This window comes from Bos indicus x Bos taurus, chromosome 23 (assembly GCF_003369695.1).
Source record: "Bos indicus x Bos taurus breed Angus x Brahman F1 hybrid chromosome 23, Bos_hybrid_MaternalHap_v2.0, whole genome shotgun sequence".
Lineage (NCBI taxonomy): Eukaryota > Metazoa > Chordata > Mammalia > Artiodactyla > Bovidae > Bos > Bos indicus x Bos taurus.
In genome coordinates, this window is record NC_040098.1 from 48,959,044 (window position 1) to 48,976,909 (window position 17,866).

The window sequence follows — 17,866 nt, forward strand, 5'->3', positions numbered from 1 at the left end:
GCTGAGCCCTGGAAATCGAGCTTCCGCGGAAGGCGTGGGGGTGTGTGGCGGTCTTGGTATGGTCGGTCCCCGCGGGTCCTGGGCTGGCCTTCCTTCCCGGAGCTCTCCGAGTCGGCTTGCCGCTTTGTCTCCTCCCGTGGAGGCACGTGTGTCAGCTCGGCCGGGGCCGCTGGCCCTGAGGGCTCACGCCGTGTAAGCCCCTACCTGTGTGAATGGAGACCTGGAGGCGCCCTTCGCCGGGCCCGCGGGCACGTCTGAGGGGACGTCGGATGGTCCGAGAGCCGGAACTCGGCGGCCGCGGCCGGGCGGACGTCACACAGGGGCGTTCCAGCGTGTCCGCGCCCAGGCGGCCAGGCGTTGAAGAAAAAGGTTGAAAGCGTTTTACCCGCGGTAGAGCCCAGTGCGCAGGGAGGAAGCCCGAAATCCTTATTTCGGATCAGAGACTATGGACCCTGGAAGTGAGCACACTTTTGCGACCTAAAAAATTTGTTACGATATTGTGAGGTGGAAGTAGGATGAGTGCTTTTCAGAAGTTAAACTTTGACTGAAAATTAAACTTGAGGATTTTTGCCAATAACCCCAGTGACACCTCTTTTCATTCCTGTCCTAAAACAGCTTAGAAGTATCTCTGGAATATCTATCCAATCACTTGAATAAGTTTTTTTGTTATGTGTGGCAGAAGTCGGGTGAGGACAGAATGAAATGAAACAAGTAAGCCTAACTAAAAAAACAAAAAAAGGCAAATTGGTAGGTCATGCCATAGGAACAGAGTTGTAAAAGTTATAATTTGAAGTTCTGGGTTCGCAGACAAAATTTTGAAGAAATAAGGGCCTAGTAGTTTTTTGTTCTTGGAGAGCAAAAGCATGCTTTAGTCCTCCTCCACCACGGCCCACACAGCATTTATATATTTGGAAGACAGCGGGAAAAGTGAGTGTAAAGTCGGGTCTTTCACCAATCCCGACTAGGCTGCTTGGCTCACTGGCTTGTCATCAAATGATGACAGATTTGAGAAAAACCTCAATGAATTATTAATTTGATAGTTCAATAAAATAACCCAGGAAATTTATTTAAATTGTTTTGATAGAAATATATCATTGGGGTGCAGGATTTAGTCAACATATTCTCTAAACACTGGTTGCTTTACTCAAGGGGATATTGAAAAACCTTAAGTGGATTCTTTTTGTTGTGTTGCTGTTCAGTTGCTAAGTCATGTGTTTGCAACCCCATGGACTGTAGCCCACTAGGCTTCTCTGTCCCTGGGATTCTCCAGGCAAGAATACTGGAGTGGGTTGCCATTTCCTTCTCCAGGACTCCTCTTGAGGTCTGTATAATATGTGAGTTCCGACACTAACATGCTTGAAACAATGGTGAAGACTAAAATAGCAAACAAACAATGTGCTGAATTGTGAGATAGAAATTTAAAGACATTGTAGGAATTTTAAAACTAGATGAATGGTAAATAGGAAAGTTTTAGGAAGAGAAGCACCTGCCAGAGCAGATTATTGAAGTTGTAAGACACATGATCTGTTTGCAGGAGAGTAAGCCTGATCTGACTGGAGCAGAAGATTGGGTGGGTAATGTGGGTCCAGGCTACATAAGGCCTAGAAAGTCAAACAGAAGAATTGGATTCAGGGTAATATGATTGGGCAAGTTTTCTACTCCCATACCCTGACAGACCTGAGGAGGTCATGAGAATGTGGACCAGGATGATGCTACAGTGAGGGAAAGAAAGCATGGGTTATGAAAAACATCTTTAAAGGAGAAAAGGACAGGACCTGGTAACTGACTAGCCCATGGGTGATTAGGTAGAAGGATGTCAAAGACGTCTGGTTTTCAAGCCCAAGTGCCTTAGAGGATAAGCGTGGCGTAGGGAAGGGAGGAAAAACTGAAGTGTAATGTTGAGTTTCACTTGGTAATGAGGTGATAGAAAGTATCAAGTACATAGAAACAGTGTTTTGCAGACACTAACAGGTCTCTGATAATAGTAAGTGTGTCTTTTGATTAACAGGTCTCTGATAATAGTAAGTATCTTTTGATTAAGTGAGAGATCCTTTCACCTTCTGGGTCCCGACACTTCTTTTTGTACAAATCAGTATTTACTACCATACAAAGGTAGTAAAGGGAAAGGAGAAATGGAGATATACCCATCTGAATGCAGAGTTCCAAAGAAGAGCAAGGAGAGAGAAGAAAGCCTTCTTAAGTGATCAATGCAAAGAAATAGAGGAAAACAATAGAATAGGAAAGACTAGAGATCTCTTCAAGAAAATTAGAGATACCAAGGGAAAATTTCAGGCAAAGATGGGCATGATAAAGGACAGAAATGGTATGGACCTAACAGAACCAGAAAATAGAAGAGGTGGCAAGAATACACAGAAGAACTGTACAAAAAAGATCTTAATGACCCAGATAACCACCATGGTGTGATACTCACCTAAAGCCAGACATCCTGGAATTTGAAGTCAAGTGGACTTTGGGAAGCATCACTACAAACAAAGCTACTGGAGGTGATGAAATTCCAGCTGAGCTGTTTAAAATCCTGAAAGATGATGCTGTGAAAGTGCTGCAGTGAATATGCCAGCAAATTTGGAAAACTCAGCAGTGGCCACAGGACTGGAAAAGGTCAGTTTTCATTCCAGTCCTGAAGAAAGGCAGTGCTAAAGAATGTTAAAACTACTGCACAGTCATACTTGTCTCACATGCTAGCAAAGTAATGCTCGTAATTTTCCAAGCTGGGTTTCAATAAACTGAGAACTTTCAGATGTTCAAACTGGATTTAGAAAAGGCAGAGGAACCAGAGGTCAGATTGCCAACATCAGTTGGGTCATAGAAAAAGCAAGAAAATTCAAAAAAGATCTGCTTCATTGACTATGCTACAACCTTTGTGTGTATCACAACAAGCTGTGGAAAAGAGATGGGAATACCAGACCAGCTGACCTGCCTCCTGAGAAACCTGTGTGCAGGTCAAAAAACAACAGTTAGAACCAGACATGGATCAATGGACTGATCCAAATTAGGAAAGGAGTACATCAAGGGTGTATATTGTCACCTTGCTTATTTAACTTATATGCAGAGTACATTATGCAAAATGCCAGGGTGGGTGAAGCACAAGCTGGAATCAAGATTGCCAGGAGAAGTATCAGTAACCTCAGATACACAGATGACACCACGCTTATGGCAGAAAGTGAGGAAGAACTAAAGAGCCTCTTGATGAAAGTGAAAGAGGAGAGTGAAAAAGTTGGCTTAAAACTCAACATTCAGAAAACGAAGATCATGGCATCTGGTCCCATCACTTCATGGCAAACAGATGGGGAAACAATGGAAATAGTGTCAGACTTTATTTTCTTGGGCTCCAAAACCACTGCAGATGGTGACTGCCAGCTATGATATTGAAAGACACTTGCTTCTTGGAAGAAAAGCTATGACAGATCTAGATGGCGTATTAAAAAGCAGAGATATTACTTTGCCAACAAAGGTCCATCTAGTCAAAGCTATGATTTTTCCAGTAGTCATGCATGGGTGTGAGAGTTGGACCATAAAGATGGCTGAGCATTGAAGAATTGATGCTTTTGAACTGTGGTGTTAGAGAAGACTCTTGAGTCCCTTGGACTGCAAGGAGATCAAACCAGTCAACCCTAAAGGAAATGAGTCTTGAATATTCATTGGAAGGACTGATGCTGATGCTGAAGCTCCAATACTCTGGTCACCTGATGCAAAGAGCTGACTCACTGGAAAGGACCCTGTTGCTGGGCAAGATTGAAGGTGGGAAGAGAAGGGGATGACAGAGGGTGAGATTTTTGGATGGCATCACTGACTTGATGGACACGAATTTGAGCAGGCTTTGGGAGATGGTGAATGACAGAGAAGCCTGGAATGCTGCAGTCCATGGGGTCGCAAAGAGTTGGACACAGCTGAGGGACTAAACAACAACAACCATATAAAGTTACTGTGACTTTGTACCGTACTCAGACTAGTTTTTTATTTTTCCAATAACTTTCACAAATGACATTTTAGATATTCCCCCCCTACACACACACACACACACACACACACACACACACACACACACACCCAAGCACAGGGCCACCAACTTAAGTATGGGGCTTCCCTGATAGCTCAGTGGTAAAGAATTCGCCTGCAGTGCAGGAGACACAGGAGATGTGGGTTCGATCTCTGGGTTGGGAAGATCTCCTGGAGGAGGGCATGGCAACCCAGTCCAGTATTGTCAGGAAAATCCCGTGGACAGAGAAGCCTGGTGGGCTACAAAGCCATGGGGTCACAAAGAGTTGGACACCACTCACTGACCAAGGAGCAACAGCAGCAGCTTCAGTATAGCAGTTCTCTCTGGGTGGGGAAGAGGAAGGAATTTAGAAGGGAAGGGATATTTATTTGAAACACTTCTTTGCATGTTGTCTTTATTTGCTTCTGATTTTTAAAAATATTAAATCTGAATAACTTGTCATATTCAGAAACATAAATAGTATTCTAGAATCCCAGCTGCACTGCTTGCCAGCTGTTTCCCGGCAAGTGACTTAACATCTCTTATGTTTCCATTTCCTTATCTGTAAAAACAGGTAATAACAGTACCTAGTTCATGAGATTGTTGTGAAGTTAAACATGTCTATGTGTGTTTGCTATTACTATACACTGTGTGTTTTATTCTTTTGAAGCATTTTAAAATTAGAGTACAACAAAAGAATTTTGAAGATGCCTTAGAATTTGTTACAATGGTATTTGACAAAAATGAACTGTAAGAAGCTTCTTTGTGGTAGTTACTTGTTGACTTTTTCCTTCATGTAAAAAAGTTTTGTTGCAGCTGGTAGCACAAATAAACTTAATGAAAAAGGTTGAACTTATAATTCTTAAAAGACTCCAACAATTTATTTCGTAAGTGTGAATGTAACTGTTAATGTATAAATTTAATGCTAATTCTTATTTCCATCTTTCTTTTTCTAATAAGATGTCAACATTGGAAATTACTCACAGAATGTACTCACTCAGCCAATTGACACCAGCATTTCTTCCTTGAGACAATTTGAACCCCTTTGCCAGTTTCATCAGACAGACTCGTTTAATAATGAAATAGCATTTCAAGATCTGACGGAAAGCTTATCTTACACAGAGGAGCCAGAATTGCAGCATTATGTATGTGATGATGCAGAAGACACCAATATACAGGAAGACTCATTTAAGGAAGAAAACCCGATGGGAACTAGCACTTTCACCCATACAGATCAATTTGCTCTTGAATGTGTCAGACAGCCTTCTAGAAGCCCACCTTTAATCCACTGCAGTGAAGAGACACTGAAATTCATGGAAATGCCACTGGCTAATAGTAATGCCATGGAATCTGCCCTCAATCCTAGTCAGTCTCAAGACTTTGTGTGTGAGGAAGAAGTACACAGTGATGTTGAACAACCATTTTATAAAGAAAATAACTTTAACTTGCTTGATCTGAGAGCTAATTATGAAACAGAGGAGGTAAGACTTTTAATGATTAGTCCATAGAGTATTAAAGGAAGTGTTTAAAAAAAAAAAATTACTGCTTATAACCGGAGGCTTTTGGAAGTAGTCCTAAATCATCAGTGTGAGGGACTTTGCTTCTCTGGGGGAACTGCCTTCTGAGATCTTCCTCAATTTAGAAACAATCCTTTCTAATGAAGTAAAATCCATACTTGGAGATTAGCTCTACCACATGATAATTTCTTTGAGGGTCAGGGTGCTGTCTTACTTATCCTTTTATGCACCCCAACATCTACATGATGCCTTGAGTATATAATACTGAGCTTTTATGGCCTTCCTTGGTGGCTCAGACAATAGAGAATCTGCCTGCAATGCAGGAGACCCAGGTTCAATCCCTAGGTTGGGAAGATTCCCTGGAGCAGGGAATGGCTACCCACTCCAGTATTCTTGCCTGGAGAATCCCGTGAACAGAGGAGCCTGGTGGGCTACCGTCTGTGAGGTAGCATAGAGCTGGACACAACTGAGGGACTAACACATTCCCTTTCAAGTTTTTATACTTAGTGAATTGTATTGATTGGAACTCAGAAGTTTACAGTAAGGAAAAGGTTGAGAAGAGAAAGAAATGCAGAGATATTCATTAAATTATTTGACAAGAAAACTCATGACTTTCCTATTATGTGGAATTTCTACTGATCAGCAAAAAAAATATTTTTCTACCAAAGTGAAAACATGAATTTGTCTCTGAATTGTTAATTCTGGGTATGTAGTATCATAAGATGGAGAAGGCAATGGCACCCCACTCCAGTACTCTTGCCTGGAAAATCCCATGGATGGAGGAGCCTGGCAGGCTTGCAGTCCATGGGGTCGTTAGAGTCGGACATGACTGAGCGACTTCACATTCACTTGACACTTTCATGCATTGGAGAAGGAAATGGCAACCCACTCCAGTGTTCTTGCCTGGAGAATCCCAGGGACGGGGAAGCCTGGTGGGCTGCTGTCTAAGGGGTCGCACAGAGTCGGGCACGACTGAAGTGACTTAGCAGCAGCAGTATCATAATAGCACTGAAGATGCCAACAGTATAAAGTCTATATAGTCTCTCAAAAAAAAAAAAAAAGAATTGGTGTGGGCAAATAGATAACAATCCAAAGGTAGCATAAAGAATATCTTTTAATTGTGAGTTTAGTGAGAAAAGTTATGGCTGTTATATTTCATTTACAAGTAAAGTCAGGATTTTTTTGTTCATTTTATTTGAAAGCAGCATTTAAAAGACAAGTCTACTTACCTGTCTTGAGTTCTGGAAAATAACATTTTAAAAAGCTGCTGAATTAGGATTTCTTAAGATTGTAACTATTTCCATTGCATCTAGCCTTTCAGTCAGTCAGTAAATACTTTGAGGCATCTGTCATGTCTGAAGCCCTGTGCTATGTGTTGGTTATAGAATGGTTGACAAAACCAGAAACAAAAAGATGTGGGCTCTGTCCTCATGACAAGAACACTCTCATAGAGGAGACAGACATTAATCAAATAATCACATGAGTAAATATGAATTTTCAACTATGGTAAGTGCTGCAAATAAAAGTTACATATAAAGTGTATATGTTATAAAATTACGTATAAACTTGCAGCTGTGGTAAGCACTATAAAGTAAGATCGGAGTCTTCCTGTCCCTGGTCAGGGAGTTTGGGTAAGACTTCCCTGAAGTGTAGTGGTAACTGAGCTCAGCTCTGCAGGATGAATGGGGGTAGTTAGGTGGTGGGCGTAGGGGAGCATTCCATGCAGAAGTAGTGATAGCAACTAATGTGAAAACCTTGTGGCTGCAGGAAGCATGGTCCCTTCCTTCGTGGGTCTGAAGGCAGCTTAGTGTTGCTGGGTTGGAAGGACGTTGTAGAGGATGGAAAGGTAGCACGGGTTAGATATCAAGATCAGTATCAGAACCTTACAGGCCTCAGTAAGGATGGTTGTCTTTATCCCAAAACGATGAAGAAGCACTATAATATAAGGGTCCAATATCCCTAAATTCTATTTGGAGAGTTATTCAGCCCATCCCTTTAGAGATCTTTTACTAGCGTATTCTGTCATGTTCATTTTAGTGTTTCCTACAACTTCCCAGGGCTTCCCTGGTGGCTCAGATGGTAAAGTGTCCGCCTGCAGTGCAGGAGACCTGGGTTTGATGCCTGGGTCAGGAAGATCCCCTGGAGAAGGAAATGGCAACCCACTCCAGTGTTCTTGCCTGGAAAATTCCGTGGACGGAGGAGCCTGGTAGGCTACAGTCCGTAGGGTCTCAAAGAGTTGGACAAAACTGAGTGACTTCACCTTCACTTTCCTACAACATACTGTTGTTTTTTTTAAACCCCCTTCTCCCAAATCTGTATTGTGAGCAGAAAGTCAGTCATGAGATATGTTCATCAGATTTTCTGATGTTCACATTAGAAATCATAGAATTGTGAGATAATGGCTTGATGAGGAATCAAAAGAGGGCTCACCATATGTGATAAACCCACAGCAAACATTATCCTCAATGGTGACAAATTGAAAGCATTTCCCCTAAAGTCAGGAACAAGAAACTTAATCTCCTTAACAAGGAACTTAATCTCCCAACCCTTACTGTGACTGCAGAGTGGTTTACCAGGTATTTAATGAGGTGCTATGTTTGTGGAAAAATATGTAATTCAAAAACACTATTGAATACCAGATTGCTCTGTGTAGTACTAAGTCCTTTAGGATAATTTTAATTGTGGTCATTTTCTGATTCTCATTGTTGGAGTACTTAAGTCTTGGCAAGCATTACCAATATTAAATGTCAAAAATCCATTTAAACTTTCTTTAAAGTTGGAGCAACTGTTTGAACAGATGAAATAAAGACAGTTTCGAGTGCCCAGAAAAGAAAACTACCAATTACTAATTTGCCTTGTTTGAGGAGCCACCATATTTTTTTTTCTTGTGTTAATAATGAAGATAATTAAATTAGAATGTGGCCATTTTGTTAAACTTAAGAGACTGCACTTCTGAATTTTTGGTTAAAGGTTTTGGCTGCTATAGAAATTTTATTTTAAATATAAGAACAAAAAAATCCTTTGTACTTTGATTTAATTGATTTCCAAATTTCTGCAAGTAAGGTAATTGTAAATTTAAAGCATTAAGCATTTATTGATGAATAATGTATATATTCCCATTCTGAGAAATATAAGTGGGTCAAGTCAAAATAAATTCTTTAAAGTTTAAAAAAAAAAAAAAAAAGGAACAAGACAAAGGTGCCCACTCTCACCACTACTATTCAGCATAGTTGTGGAAGTTTTAGCCACAGCAATCAGAGAAGAGAAAGAAATAAAAGGAATCCAGATTGGAAAAGAAGAAGTAAAACTCTCATTGTTTACAGATGACATGATCCTCTACATAGAAAACCCTAAAGACTCCACCAGAAAATTACTAGAGCTAATCAATGAATATAGTAAATTGCAGGATGTAAAATTAACACACAGAAATCCCTTCCATTCCTATACACTAACAATGAGAGAAATTAAGGAAATAATTCCATTCACCATTGCAACAAAAAGAATAAAATACTTAGGAATAAATCTACTTAAGAAAAAAAAAAGACCTATATATAGAAAACTATAAAACACTGATGAAAGAAATCAAAGATGACACAAATAGATGGAGAAATATACCATGTTCATGAATCCAAAGAATCAATATAGTGAAAATGAGTATACTACCCAAAGCAATCTATAGAGTCAATGTAATCCCTATCAAGCTACCAACAGTATTTTTCAGAGAACTAGAACAAATAATTTCACAATTTGTATGGAAATACAAAAAACCTCAAATAGCCAAAGCAATCTTGAGAAAGAAGAATGGAACTGGAGGAATCAGCCTGCCTGACTTCAGACTATACTACAAAGCTACAGTCATCAAGACAGTATGGTACTGGCACAAAGACAGAAATATAGATCAGTGGAACAAAATAGAAAGCCCAGAGATAAATCCAAGCACCTATGGACACCTTATCTTTGACAAAGGAGGCAAAAATATACAATGGAGAAAAGACAATCACTTTAACAAGTGGTGCTGGGAAAACTGGTCAACCACTTGTAAAAGAATGAAACCAGAACACTTTCTAACACCATACACAAAAATAAATTCAAAATGGATTAAAGATCTAAATGTAAGAGCAGAAACTATAAAACTCCTAGAGGAAAACAGGCAAAACACTCTCTGACATAAATCACAGCAGGATCCTCTATGACCCACTTCCCAGAGTAATGGAAATAAAAGCAAAAATAAATGGGATCTAATTAAACTTAAAAGCTTTTGCACAACAAAGGAAACTATAGGCAAGGTGAAAAGACAGCCTTCAGAATGGGAGAAAATAATAACAAAGCAACTAACAGAATTAATCTCAAAAATATACAAGCAACTCCTGCAGCTCAATTCCAGAAAAATAAACAACCCAATCAAAAAATGGGCCAAAGAAGTAAACAGACATTTCTCCAAAGAAGACATACAGATGGCTAACAAACACATGAAAAGATGCTCAACATCACTCATTATCAGAGAAATGCAAATCAAAACCACAATGAGGTACCATCTCAAGCCAGTGAGGATGGCTGCTATCAAAAAGTCTACAAACAATAAATGCTGGAGAGGGTGTGGAGAAAAAGGAACCCTCTTATGCTGTTGGTGGGAATGCAAACTAGTACAGCCACTATGAAGAACAGTGTGGAGATTCCTTAAAAAACTGGAAATAGAACTGCCATACAACCCAGCAATCCCACTGCTGGGCACACACACCAAGGAAACCAGAATTGAAAGAGACACGTGTACCCCAATGTTCATTGCAGCACTGTTTACAATAGCCTGGACATGGGAGCAACCTAGATGTCCATCAGCAGACGAATGGATAAGAAAGCTGTAGTACATATACACCATGGAATATTACTCAGCTACTAAAAAGAATGCATTTGAATCAGTTCTAATGAGGTGGATGAAACTGGAGCCTATTATACAGAGTGAAGTAAGTCAGAAAGAAAAACACCAATATAGTATATTAAGGCATATATATGGAATTTAGAAAGATGGTAATGATGACCCTGTATGCGAGACAGCGAAAGAGACACAGATGTAAAGAACAGTCTTTTGGACTCTGGGAGAAGGCAAGGGTGGGATGATTTGAGAGGGTAGCATTGAAATGTGTGTATTATTTGTGAAGTGGATCGCTGATCCAGGTTCGATGCATGAGACAGGGTGCTCAGGCCTGGTGCACTGGGATGACTCTGGGGGGTGGGATGGGGAGGGAGGTGGGGGGGATTCTGGATGGGAAACACGTGCACCTGTGGCTGATTCATGTTGATGTTTGACAAAAACCACTACAATATTGTAAAGTAGTTAGCCTCCAATTAAATAAATTTTAAAAAAAGGCTTTAGAGAGGAAAAAAAAAAGGGGGGGCTCACAAGAGAGGGTTGTCAGCATCATGGTAGATTGAGATATTCTCTCTGTCTCTGCTTTTCAATGTACAATTAGTAAAACATCCACAGCTCAACAGATGTGGCTCTCCCCAACACACCAGGATGCTGGAGAATTCCACACATCCATACATCTAAAGGAGGGTGGACTGGAGCACACAGAGGAGGCCGCACTGGGGGACTGTGGAGGTTGTGCCTGAGATCGTGGTCCTCCCGGGGTGGCAGCTGAGCCCACAGCCTCAAAGAACCCAGCAGCAGGAGGAGAGGCGGCACCCACAACCTCCTGGCCACTAGCCAACCGTGGGTGACTGGCAGCAGTGGAAGTGGGGCCTGCAACCATCTCTCCAGCTCCAGAGGCACCCATAACTGCCCCCCATCAATCCAGCCCACAGTGGCAGCACCTGGGAATCTGATGACACCCAACTCCTCCTAGCTCTCCCCCTCCCTGCATGCGGTAGAGCCTGTGACTCAGGAGATTTTGGACAGGGCAGAAGCAGTGCCCCAGAGCCTCAGGTGGTGACATCAACAGCAGCAAGACACAGCCACCCTAGAGGTACAGGCAGCGACAGCAAGGGCGCCTATCAGAGCCATGAGGGTGGGTAGTGCCAACTGCCAAAGGTAACCAGAGCTAGCGCAGGAAAGAGAAACCAAAGACTTAAGCCATAGATGCCACCTCCTGGCAAACAAAAGAAAGGCCTCTAATTTCTAACCCACTGAGTCATTAGAATCAAGAAAAATTAAAGCATCTTCACCTAAAGAAGGAGGGTTTTTTGCTACTTCAGATTCAGTGTGCCAGGGAACAACAAGGCACCAAGGGCTAGCCACAGTAACACTACCACGAAAAGAAAACGGCGGTTCTCCAGAAACTAGACTTAACGTCCATGGAGTACTGAGATCTAGCTGACAGTACGTTCAAAATAGGTGTCATAAACTCGAGGAGCTATGAGAAAGCTCAGAAAGCCAATTCAGTGAGCTAAGGAATCAAGTTTATTAACGGAAGGAACATTTTACCAAAATGTTGAAACTCCAAAAAAAAGAACCAAACAAATTCTGGAGCTGAAGGACTCAATAATGAACAAGATGAAGAAGGGATTAAAAAGCCTTGGAAATAGAGCAGACTATTTGGAAGAGAGGATTAACAAGCTTAGGGATAGAAACCTAATAGAAGTGATGCAGGTAGAAGAGGAAAGAGAATCTTTAAAAGTGAGGAAATTCTGTGAGAGCTGCAGAACTCTTTTAGGAAGGACAATGGTAGGGTAATGGGAAATCCCAGAGGGAGAGATGAAAGAGAGAAGGAGAAGGGAGCAGAGAGTTTAAATAATAGCTAAGGGACTTCCCTGGTGGTCCAGTGGTTAAGACTTCACCCTTCCAGTGCAGGGGGCATGGGTTCGGTCCCTGGGCAGGGTACTAAGATTGCACATGTCACAGTTCAGTTCAGTCGCTCAGTCGTGTCCGACTCTTTGCGACCCCATAAATCGCAGCATGCCAGGCCTCCCTGTCCATCACCAATTCCCACATATCACAAGGGATAGCCAAAAGATAAATAGAAATAAGGATTACTAAAACCAAGAGCATATCAGGGATGTAAAAAGATTAAGGTTTTTTTTTTAATAGCTAACCTAAAAAAATAGCAAACCTAAGAAAAGAACTGTATATACAAATCTATGAAGCTAAGAAATCATTGCTAGTAGATCTTCTCTAAGACATGTGGTATTAACACTGTCAAAAATCAATGACAAAGAGGTGTTAAATACAATGTGATACTCTGGACTGGAATTTGCTATTAAATGTGCCATGGTATATAAGACATTAACATTAAGGGACCCTGGGTGAGAGGTATAGAGTACTCTTTATGCTTATAACTTTTTCATAAATCTAAAATTATTCCAGAATAAAAGTTTTATTAAAATATTTTAAAAAGGGAAAAAAGGATGGTTATCTATAAAGGAACCCCCATTAGGCTATCAGCAGATTTTTCAGCTGTAACTATAGGCCAGGAAGGAATGGAATAAAATTCTCAAAATAGTGAAAGATAAAAACTGTCAGTCAAAAATACTTTATCCAAAAAAGTTATCATTCATATATGAAGGAGAAATAAAGACTCTCAGACAGACAAAAGCTGAAGGAGTTCATTACATTAGACCTGGCTTACAAGAGATGTTGAAATGAGCTCTTAGGCCCAAAATAAAAATGCAGAATACACAAAACTTTGAGTAAGGTGATAAATAGTCAGAAAATTGCAACTTTATGTCAGAATAGATTATTAACACTGTATTATACCATAAATGTCAAGGGAAAAAAGAGCAGAAAAAGTAACTATAACTACTTCAAATTGGTAATAAATTTACAACATTAAAGGATAATTTGAGACAGCAAAGACAAAAGAGGAAGAGGAAAAGGACAGAACCTGTATAGGCATATGAAGATCAGATGCTGTCAGCAGAGAAAAAGGACTGTTTTATCTATAAGATGTTTTATACAGACCTCATGATAACCACAAAATAAAGATCTAGAGCAAAAATGTGAAACATAAAAAAGAGAAACATCATAGAAAACCACCAAACCAGAACAGCAGACAGAAACACAAGAAAAATAAACAGTGGACATACAGAGCAATCAGAAAATAAAAGATAAAACCAAGTTCTCATCTGTCAAGAATCATCCTAAATGTACATGGATTTAATTCATCAATCAAAAGGCAGATTGGTTGGGGCTTCCCTGGTGGTGCACTGGTTGAAAATTCACCTGCCAGTGCAATGGACGCGGTTTCAATCCCTGCTCCAGGAAGATCCCACATGCCTCAGAGCAACTAGGCCCATGCACCACAACTGTGGGGCAGGTGCTTTAGAGCCCATGGACCTCAGTAAGAGAAGCCGCTGCAATGAGAAGCACAGCTCAACAGAGAGAAACTAGAGAAAGCTTGCACGGAGCAAATAAGACTCAGCACACTCAAAAATAAGTAAGCGTGAGTGAAAGTCGCTCAGGTCGTGTCCGACTCTGTGACCCCATGGACTATACAGTCCATGGAAATCTCCAGGCCAGAATACTGGAGTGGGTAGCCTGTCCGTCCTCCAGGGGATCTTCCCAACCCAGGGATCGAACCCAGGTCTCCCACTTCACAGGCGGGTTCTGTACCAGCTGAGCCACCAGGGAAGCCCAGGAAGACTGGAGTGAGTAGCCTCTCCCTTCTCCACAGGATCTTCCCCACCCAGGAATGCAACCAGGGTCTCCTGCATTGCAGGCAGATTCTTTACCAACTGAGCTATGAGAGAAGTCCTCATACCTCATACCTCCACAAAGAGTAGCCCCTGCTCTCCAAAACTAGAGAAATCTTGGGTGCAGCAAATAAGACTCAGCACAGTCAAAAATAAATAAATAAATCTTAAAAAAAAAAAAAGTGGTTGGATGGATTAAAAAGCAAGACCTCCCCGCCCCCAAAAGAGATGTATTAAAAACGAGATCCAGCTGTCTACTCCCTCCAGTAAACTCACTTCAGCTTTAAAGATAAACGTAGACTCAAAATGAAAGGATGGAAGATGATGTCCAAAGCAAATGGTAGCTAAAAGAAATTGAGTGTAGCTATGTTCATATCTGACAAAATAGACTCCAAACTCCAAACCAAAAAAGGTATCAAGAGACAAAGATGGACATATAAAAACAATAAATCTATCATAGACAGTATAATCAGTGAATTGGCCTTAGCAATATCTTTGGGTATATATCCTCAGGCAAGGAAAACAAAAGCAAAAATAAATGGGACCTCATCAAACTAAAAAGTTTTTGCACAGTGAAGGAAACTATCTATAAAATACAAAGACAACCTGCCAACTGGGAAAAGATGTTTGCAAACCACATAACCATAAGGGGTTAGTATCCAAAATATATATAGAATTCATACAACTCAATAACAACAAAAAAATCTAATTAAAAAATTAGCAGAGGAGCCAAATAGACATTTTTCCAAAGAAGACATACCGGTGGCCAACAGGCACATGAAAAGATGTTCAACATTGCTGATTGTTGCTGCTGCTGCTGCTGCTAAGTTGCTTCAATCATGTCCGACTCTGTGCGACCCCATAGACGGCAGCCCACCAGGCTCCCCCGTCCCTGGGATTCTCCAGGCAAGAACACTGGAGTGGGTTGCCATTTCCTTCTCCAATGCATGAAAGTGAAAAGTGAAAGTGAAGTCGTGTCTGATTCTTCTGCAACCCCATGGACTGCAGCCCACCAGGCTCCTCCGTCCATGGGATTTTCCAGGCAAGAGTACTGGAGTGGGGTAAGGTGGGGTGCCATTGCCTTCTCTGACCTAAGTGCCTATCAATGGATAAATGGATAAAGAAGGTATTTTGTATATTTACAATAGAATACTACTCAGTCATAAAGATGAAATTTTGCCATTTGTGGCAACATGGATGGGTGGATCGTGAGGGTATCATGCTAAGTAAAATAAGTCAGGTGGGGAAAAACAAATATGATTTCATTCATATATGGGATACAAAAAAACCCAAACAAAAACCAAAAAATAAATGAACAAAATAAATGAAATGAGTAAAATGGATCAACTGTATGGTGATAAATGGAAACTAAATGTTTGGTGGTGAGTATGCTGTAGTGTAAACAGAAGTAGAAATGTAATGTACACATGAGGCTTACATAATGTTAAAAACCAACATTACCTCAAAAATAATTTTTTAAAAATGTCTTTGCAGATTTAGGGTAATGAATAACTTTATTTTAATTCATTTGAAGTCAAAGGAAATATCTTGTATGTATCCAGAAAAGTTTGTGTCATAGAAGATGGTGAGAGTATCAATATTTAATTTTTTTTTGTAAAAGTATAATACAGATACCATACCTGCTGTGCTGCTAAGTGCAGTACATGACATTCAGCAATTAATACTTAAGTATTTTTGTTAATTAGATATTAGTGTTGGACGTACACGTCTTCCCTATTATTTCAGAGCTGAGAAAACCAAATTTAGGGATCCAGTGTTCAAGGGCAGCTCTCTTTGACCTCAAAGCTCATGATATTTCTACTCTTTCAGACTTATTTTACTTACTGTAATTTACAGATTGCAGGTTCTTCCAAAGGAGTACAGAATTCTATGGATATTCCTGAGATGTCAGTCAGACACCAAAAGGAAGTCCCAGAAAAAGGCAGGTGGAGTCCACAGATGGTCTCAACTTGGGCTCCTACAGGCATTTGTTGGAGCGATGGAGCGTCTCAGGAGGCCTGCTTGATACCTGACGCAGAGCAGAGCTTGGAAAGCTTACAACCTCTGGAAGAGGACATGGCTTTAAATGAAGTCCTACGGAAATTAAAACTTGCTAACAAAGAACAGGAAACTCGGATCCAAGACCTAGAGCATCGTAACACGTATTTAGAGAAGAAGGTTGAAGAACTACAGATGAATACGACTAAACAGCACGCGTTTGTGGACATCATCAATAAGCTAAAGGAGAAGGTCGAAGAGTTAATTGAAGAAAAGTACAGAATAAAGCTAGAGAAGAATGATACAGAGAAGACACTGCAGAGTTTGCATGAGATTTTAGTTACCACCCAAAACCACCTTCAGGAATGCAGGAGTGAAAAGGAAACCTTACAGTTAGAGTTTAAGAAACTCAAGGGCAATTATGCTAGCCTAGAGGAAAGGTACATGACTCAGTGCATGGAGATGGACAGCGCCTTGAGCAAGAAAGAAGAAGAGATAGAAAGACTGCAGCAACTCAAAGGAGAACTGGAAAAGGCCACCAGTGCCGCTCTGGATTTGTTGAAAAGGGAGAGAGAGACCAGAGAGCAAGAGGTCCTGTCTTTACGGGAGGAATTTCAGAAACGTGAAAGGAAACACCTGGATGAAAGAGAGAATCTGAAATCTAAACTCGAGAAATTGGTCGCTCAGGTTCAGAAGGTGCAATTCCTATCCGACAGTGAAAAGGCTAAGAATGCAGAACTCCAGCAGCAGATCGACGAGGTAAAAAATGAAAACACAAAACATCAGCAGCAGGTTGCAAGGAGTGAGGAGCAAAATTGTGTCCCTAAATGTGAGATAGCTCGACTCAAGGAGATCTTAGAGGGTGTAACAGAGTCAGATGTGGCCAAGGTATTAATCACAAATTCCGAATCTCTAAGGCAGAATTTCAGGAGTTTCTAATAGTCTGCTGAGGCGTATTTGGGCGTGGCCCATACCCTAATTTGTCGGCGGAGAGAATTAACAACCAAAAAGAGAGAAATGATGGAGAAGGTGCCACAGGTTTGGACGAGTTTCTTTGGGTCTCAGATACTCACATTAAAGAACAGCCATTCCTGGCCTCTTGCAATTGTATTGGTAGAGTTGCAAATGAATGTGGGAATTTTGTGGGTACCTAGGAGCCTGGTATGGAGAAGGCAATGGCACCCCACTCCAGTACTCTTGCCTGGAAAATCCCATGGACGGAGGAGCCTGAAGGGCTGCAGTCCATGGGGTCGCCGAGGGTCGGACACGACTGAGCGACTTCACTTTCACTTTTCGCTTTCATGCATTGGAGAAGGAAATGGCAACCCACTCCAGTGTTCTTGCCTGCAGAATCCCAGGGACGGGGGAGCCTGGTGGGCTGCCGTCTATGGATGGGGTCGCACAGAGTCGGACACGACTGAAGCGACTTAGCACACGTGCAGGCACTCGTACATGACCAATCATCCGAAGCTTCCTCGAGAAAAGATTTTCTGAGTGAGAATCTCAGTCTTTTCATGCCATGTCTGCCTATTCAACAGTAAAACTAAATAATACAGCTGCATATTTGGTTTACAAGGCAAAACCTACATCATATCACACAGTAATCTTGTAAAGTTATTAACATTTTTACTGAGATGGCACATCCACGAGTTTCAGGTGTGCAGCATAAAGATTCAATATCTGTATGTATTGCAAAATGATCATTCGTTAAGAACAACATGAGAGCCTC

General features: G+C 41.1%; 1 protein-coding gene across 2 annotated transcripts in view; it reads left to right on the forward strand.

Moving 5' to 3' along the window:
• Window positions 1-4: 4 nt before the first annotated feature.
• CAGE1 (cancer antigen 1) overlaps window positions 5-17,866 on the forward strand; it is a 37,542-nt gene continuing 19,680 nt past the window's right edge. The window contains exons 1-3 of one of the 2 annotated variants that reach the window (XM_027525305.1): window positions 5-458; window positions 4,958-5,478; window positions 15,997-16,896. In XM_027525305.1, coding sequence (XP_027381106.1) covers window positions 446-458; window positions 4,958-5,478; window positions 15,997-16,896 — 1,434 coding nt within the window. In that variant the 5' untranslated portion in view covers window positions 5-445. The remainder of the gene's footprint in view (window positions 459-4,957; window positions 5,479-15,996; window positions 16,897-17,866) is intronic. The other variant, XM_027525306.1, reaches the window with a different exon arrangement.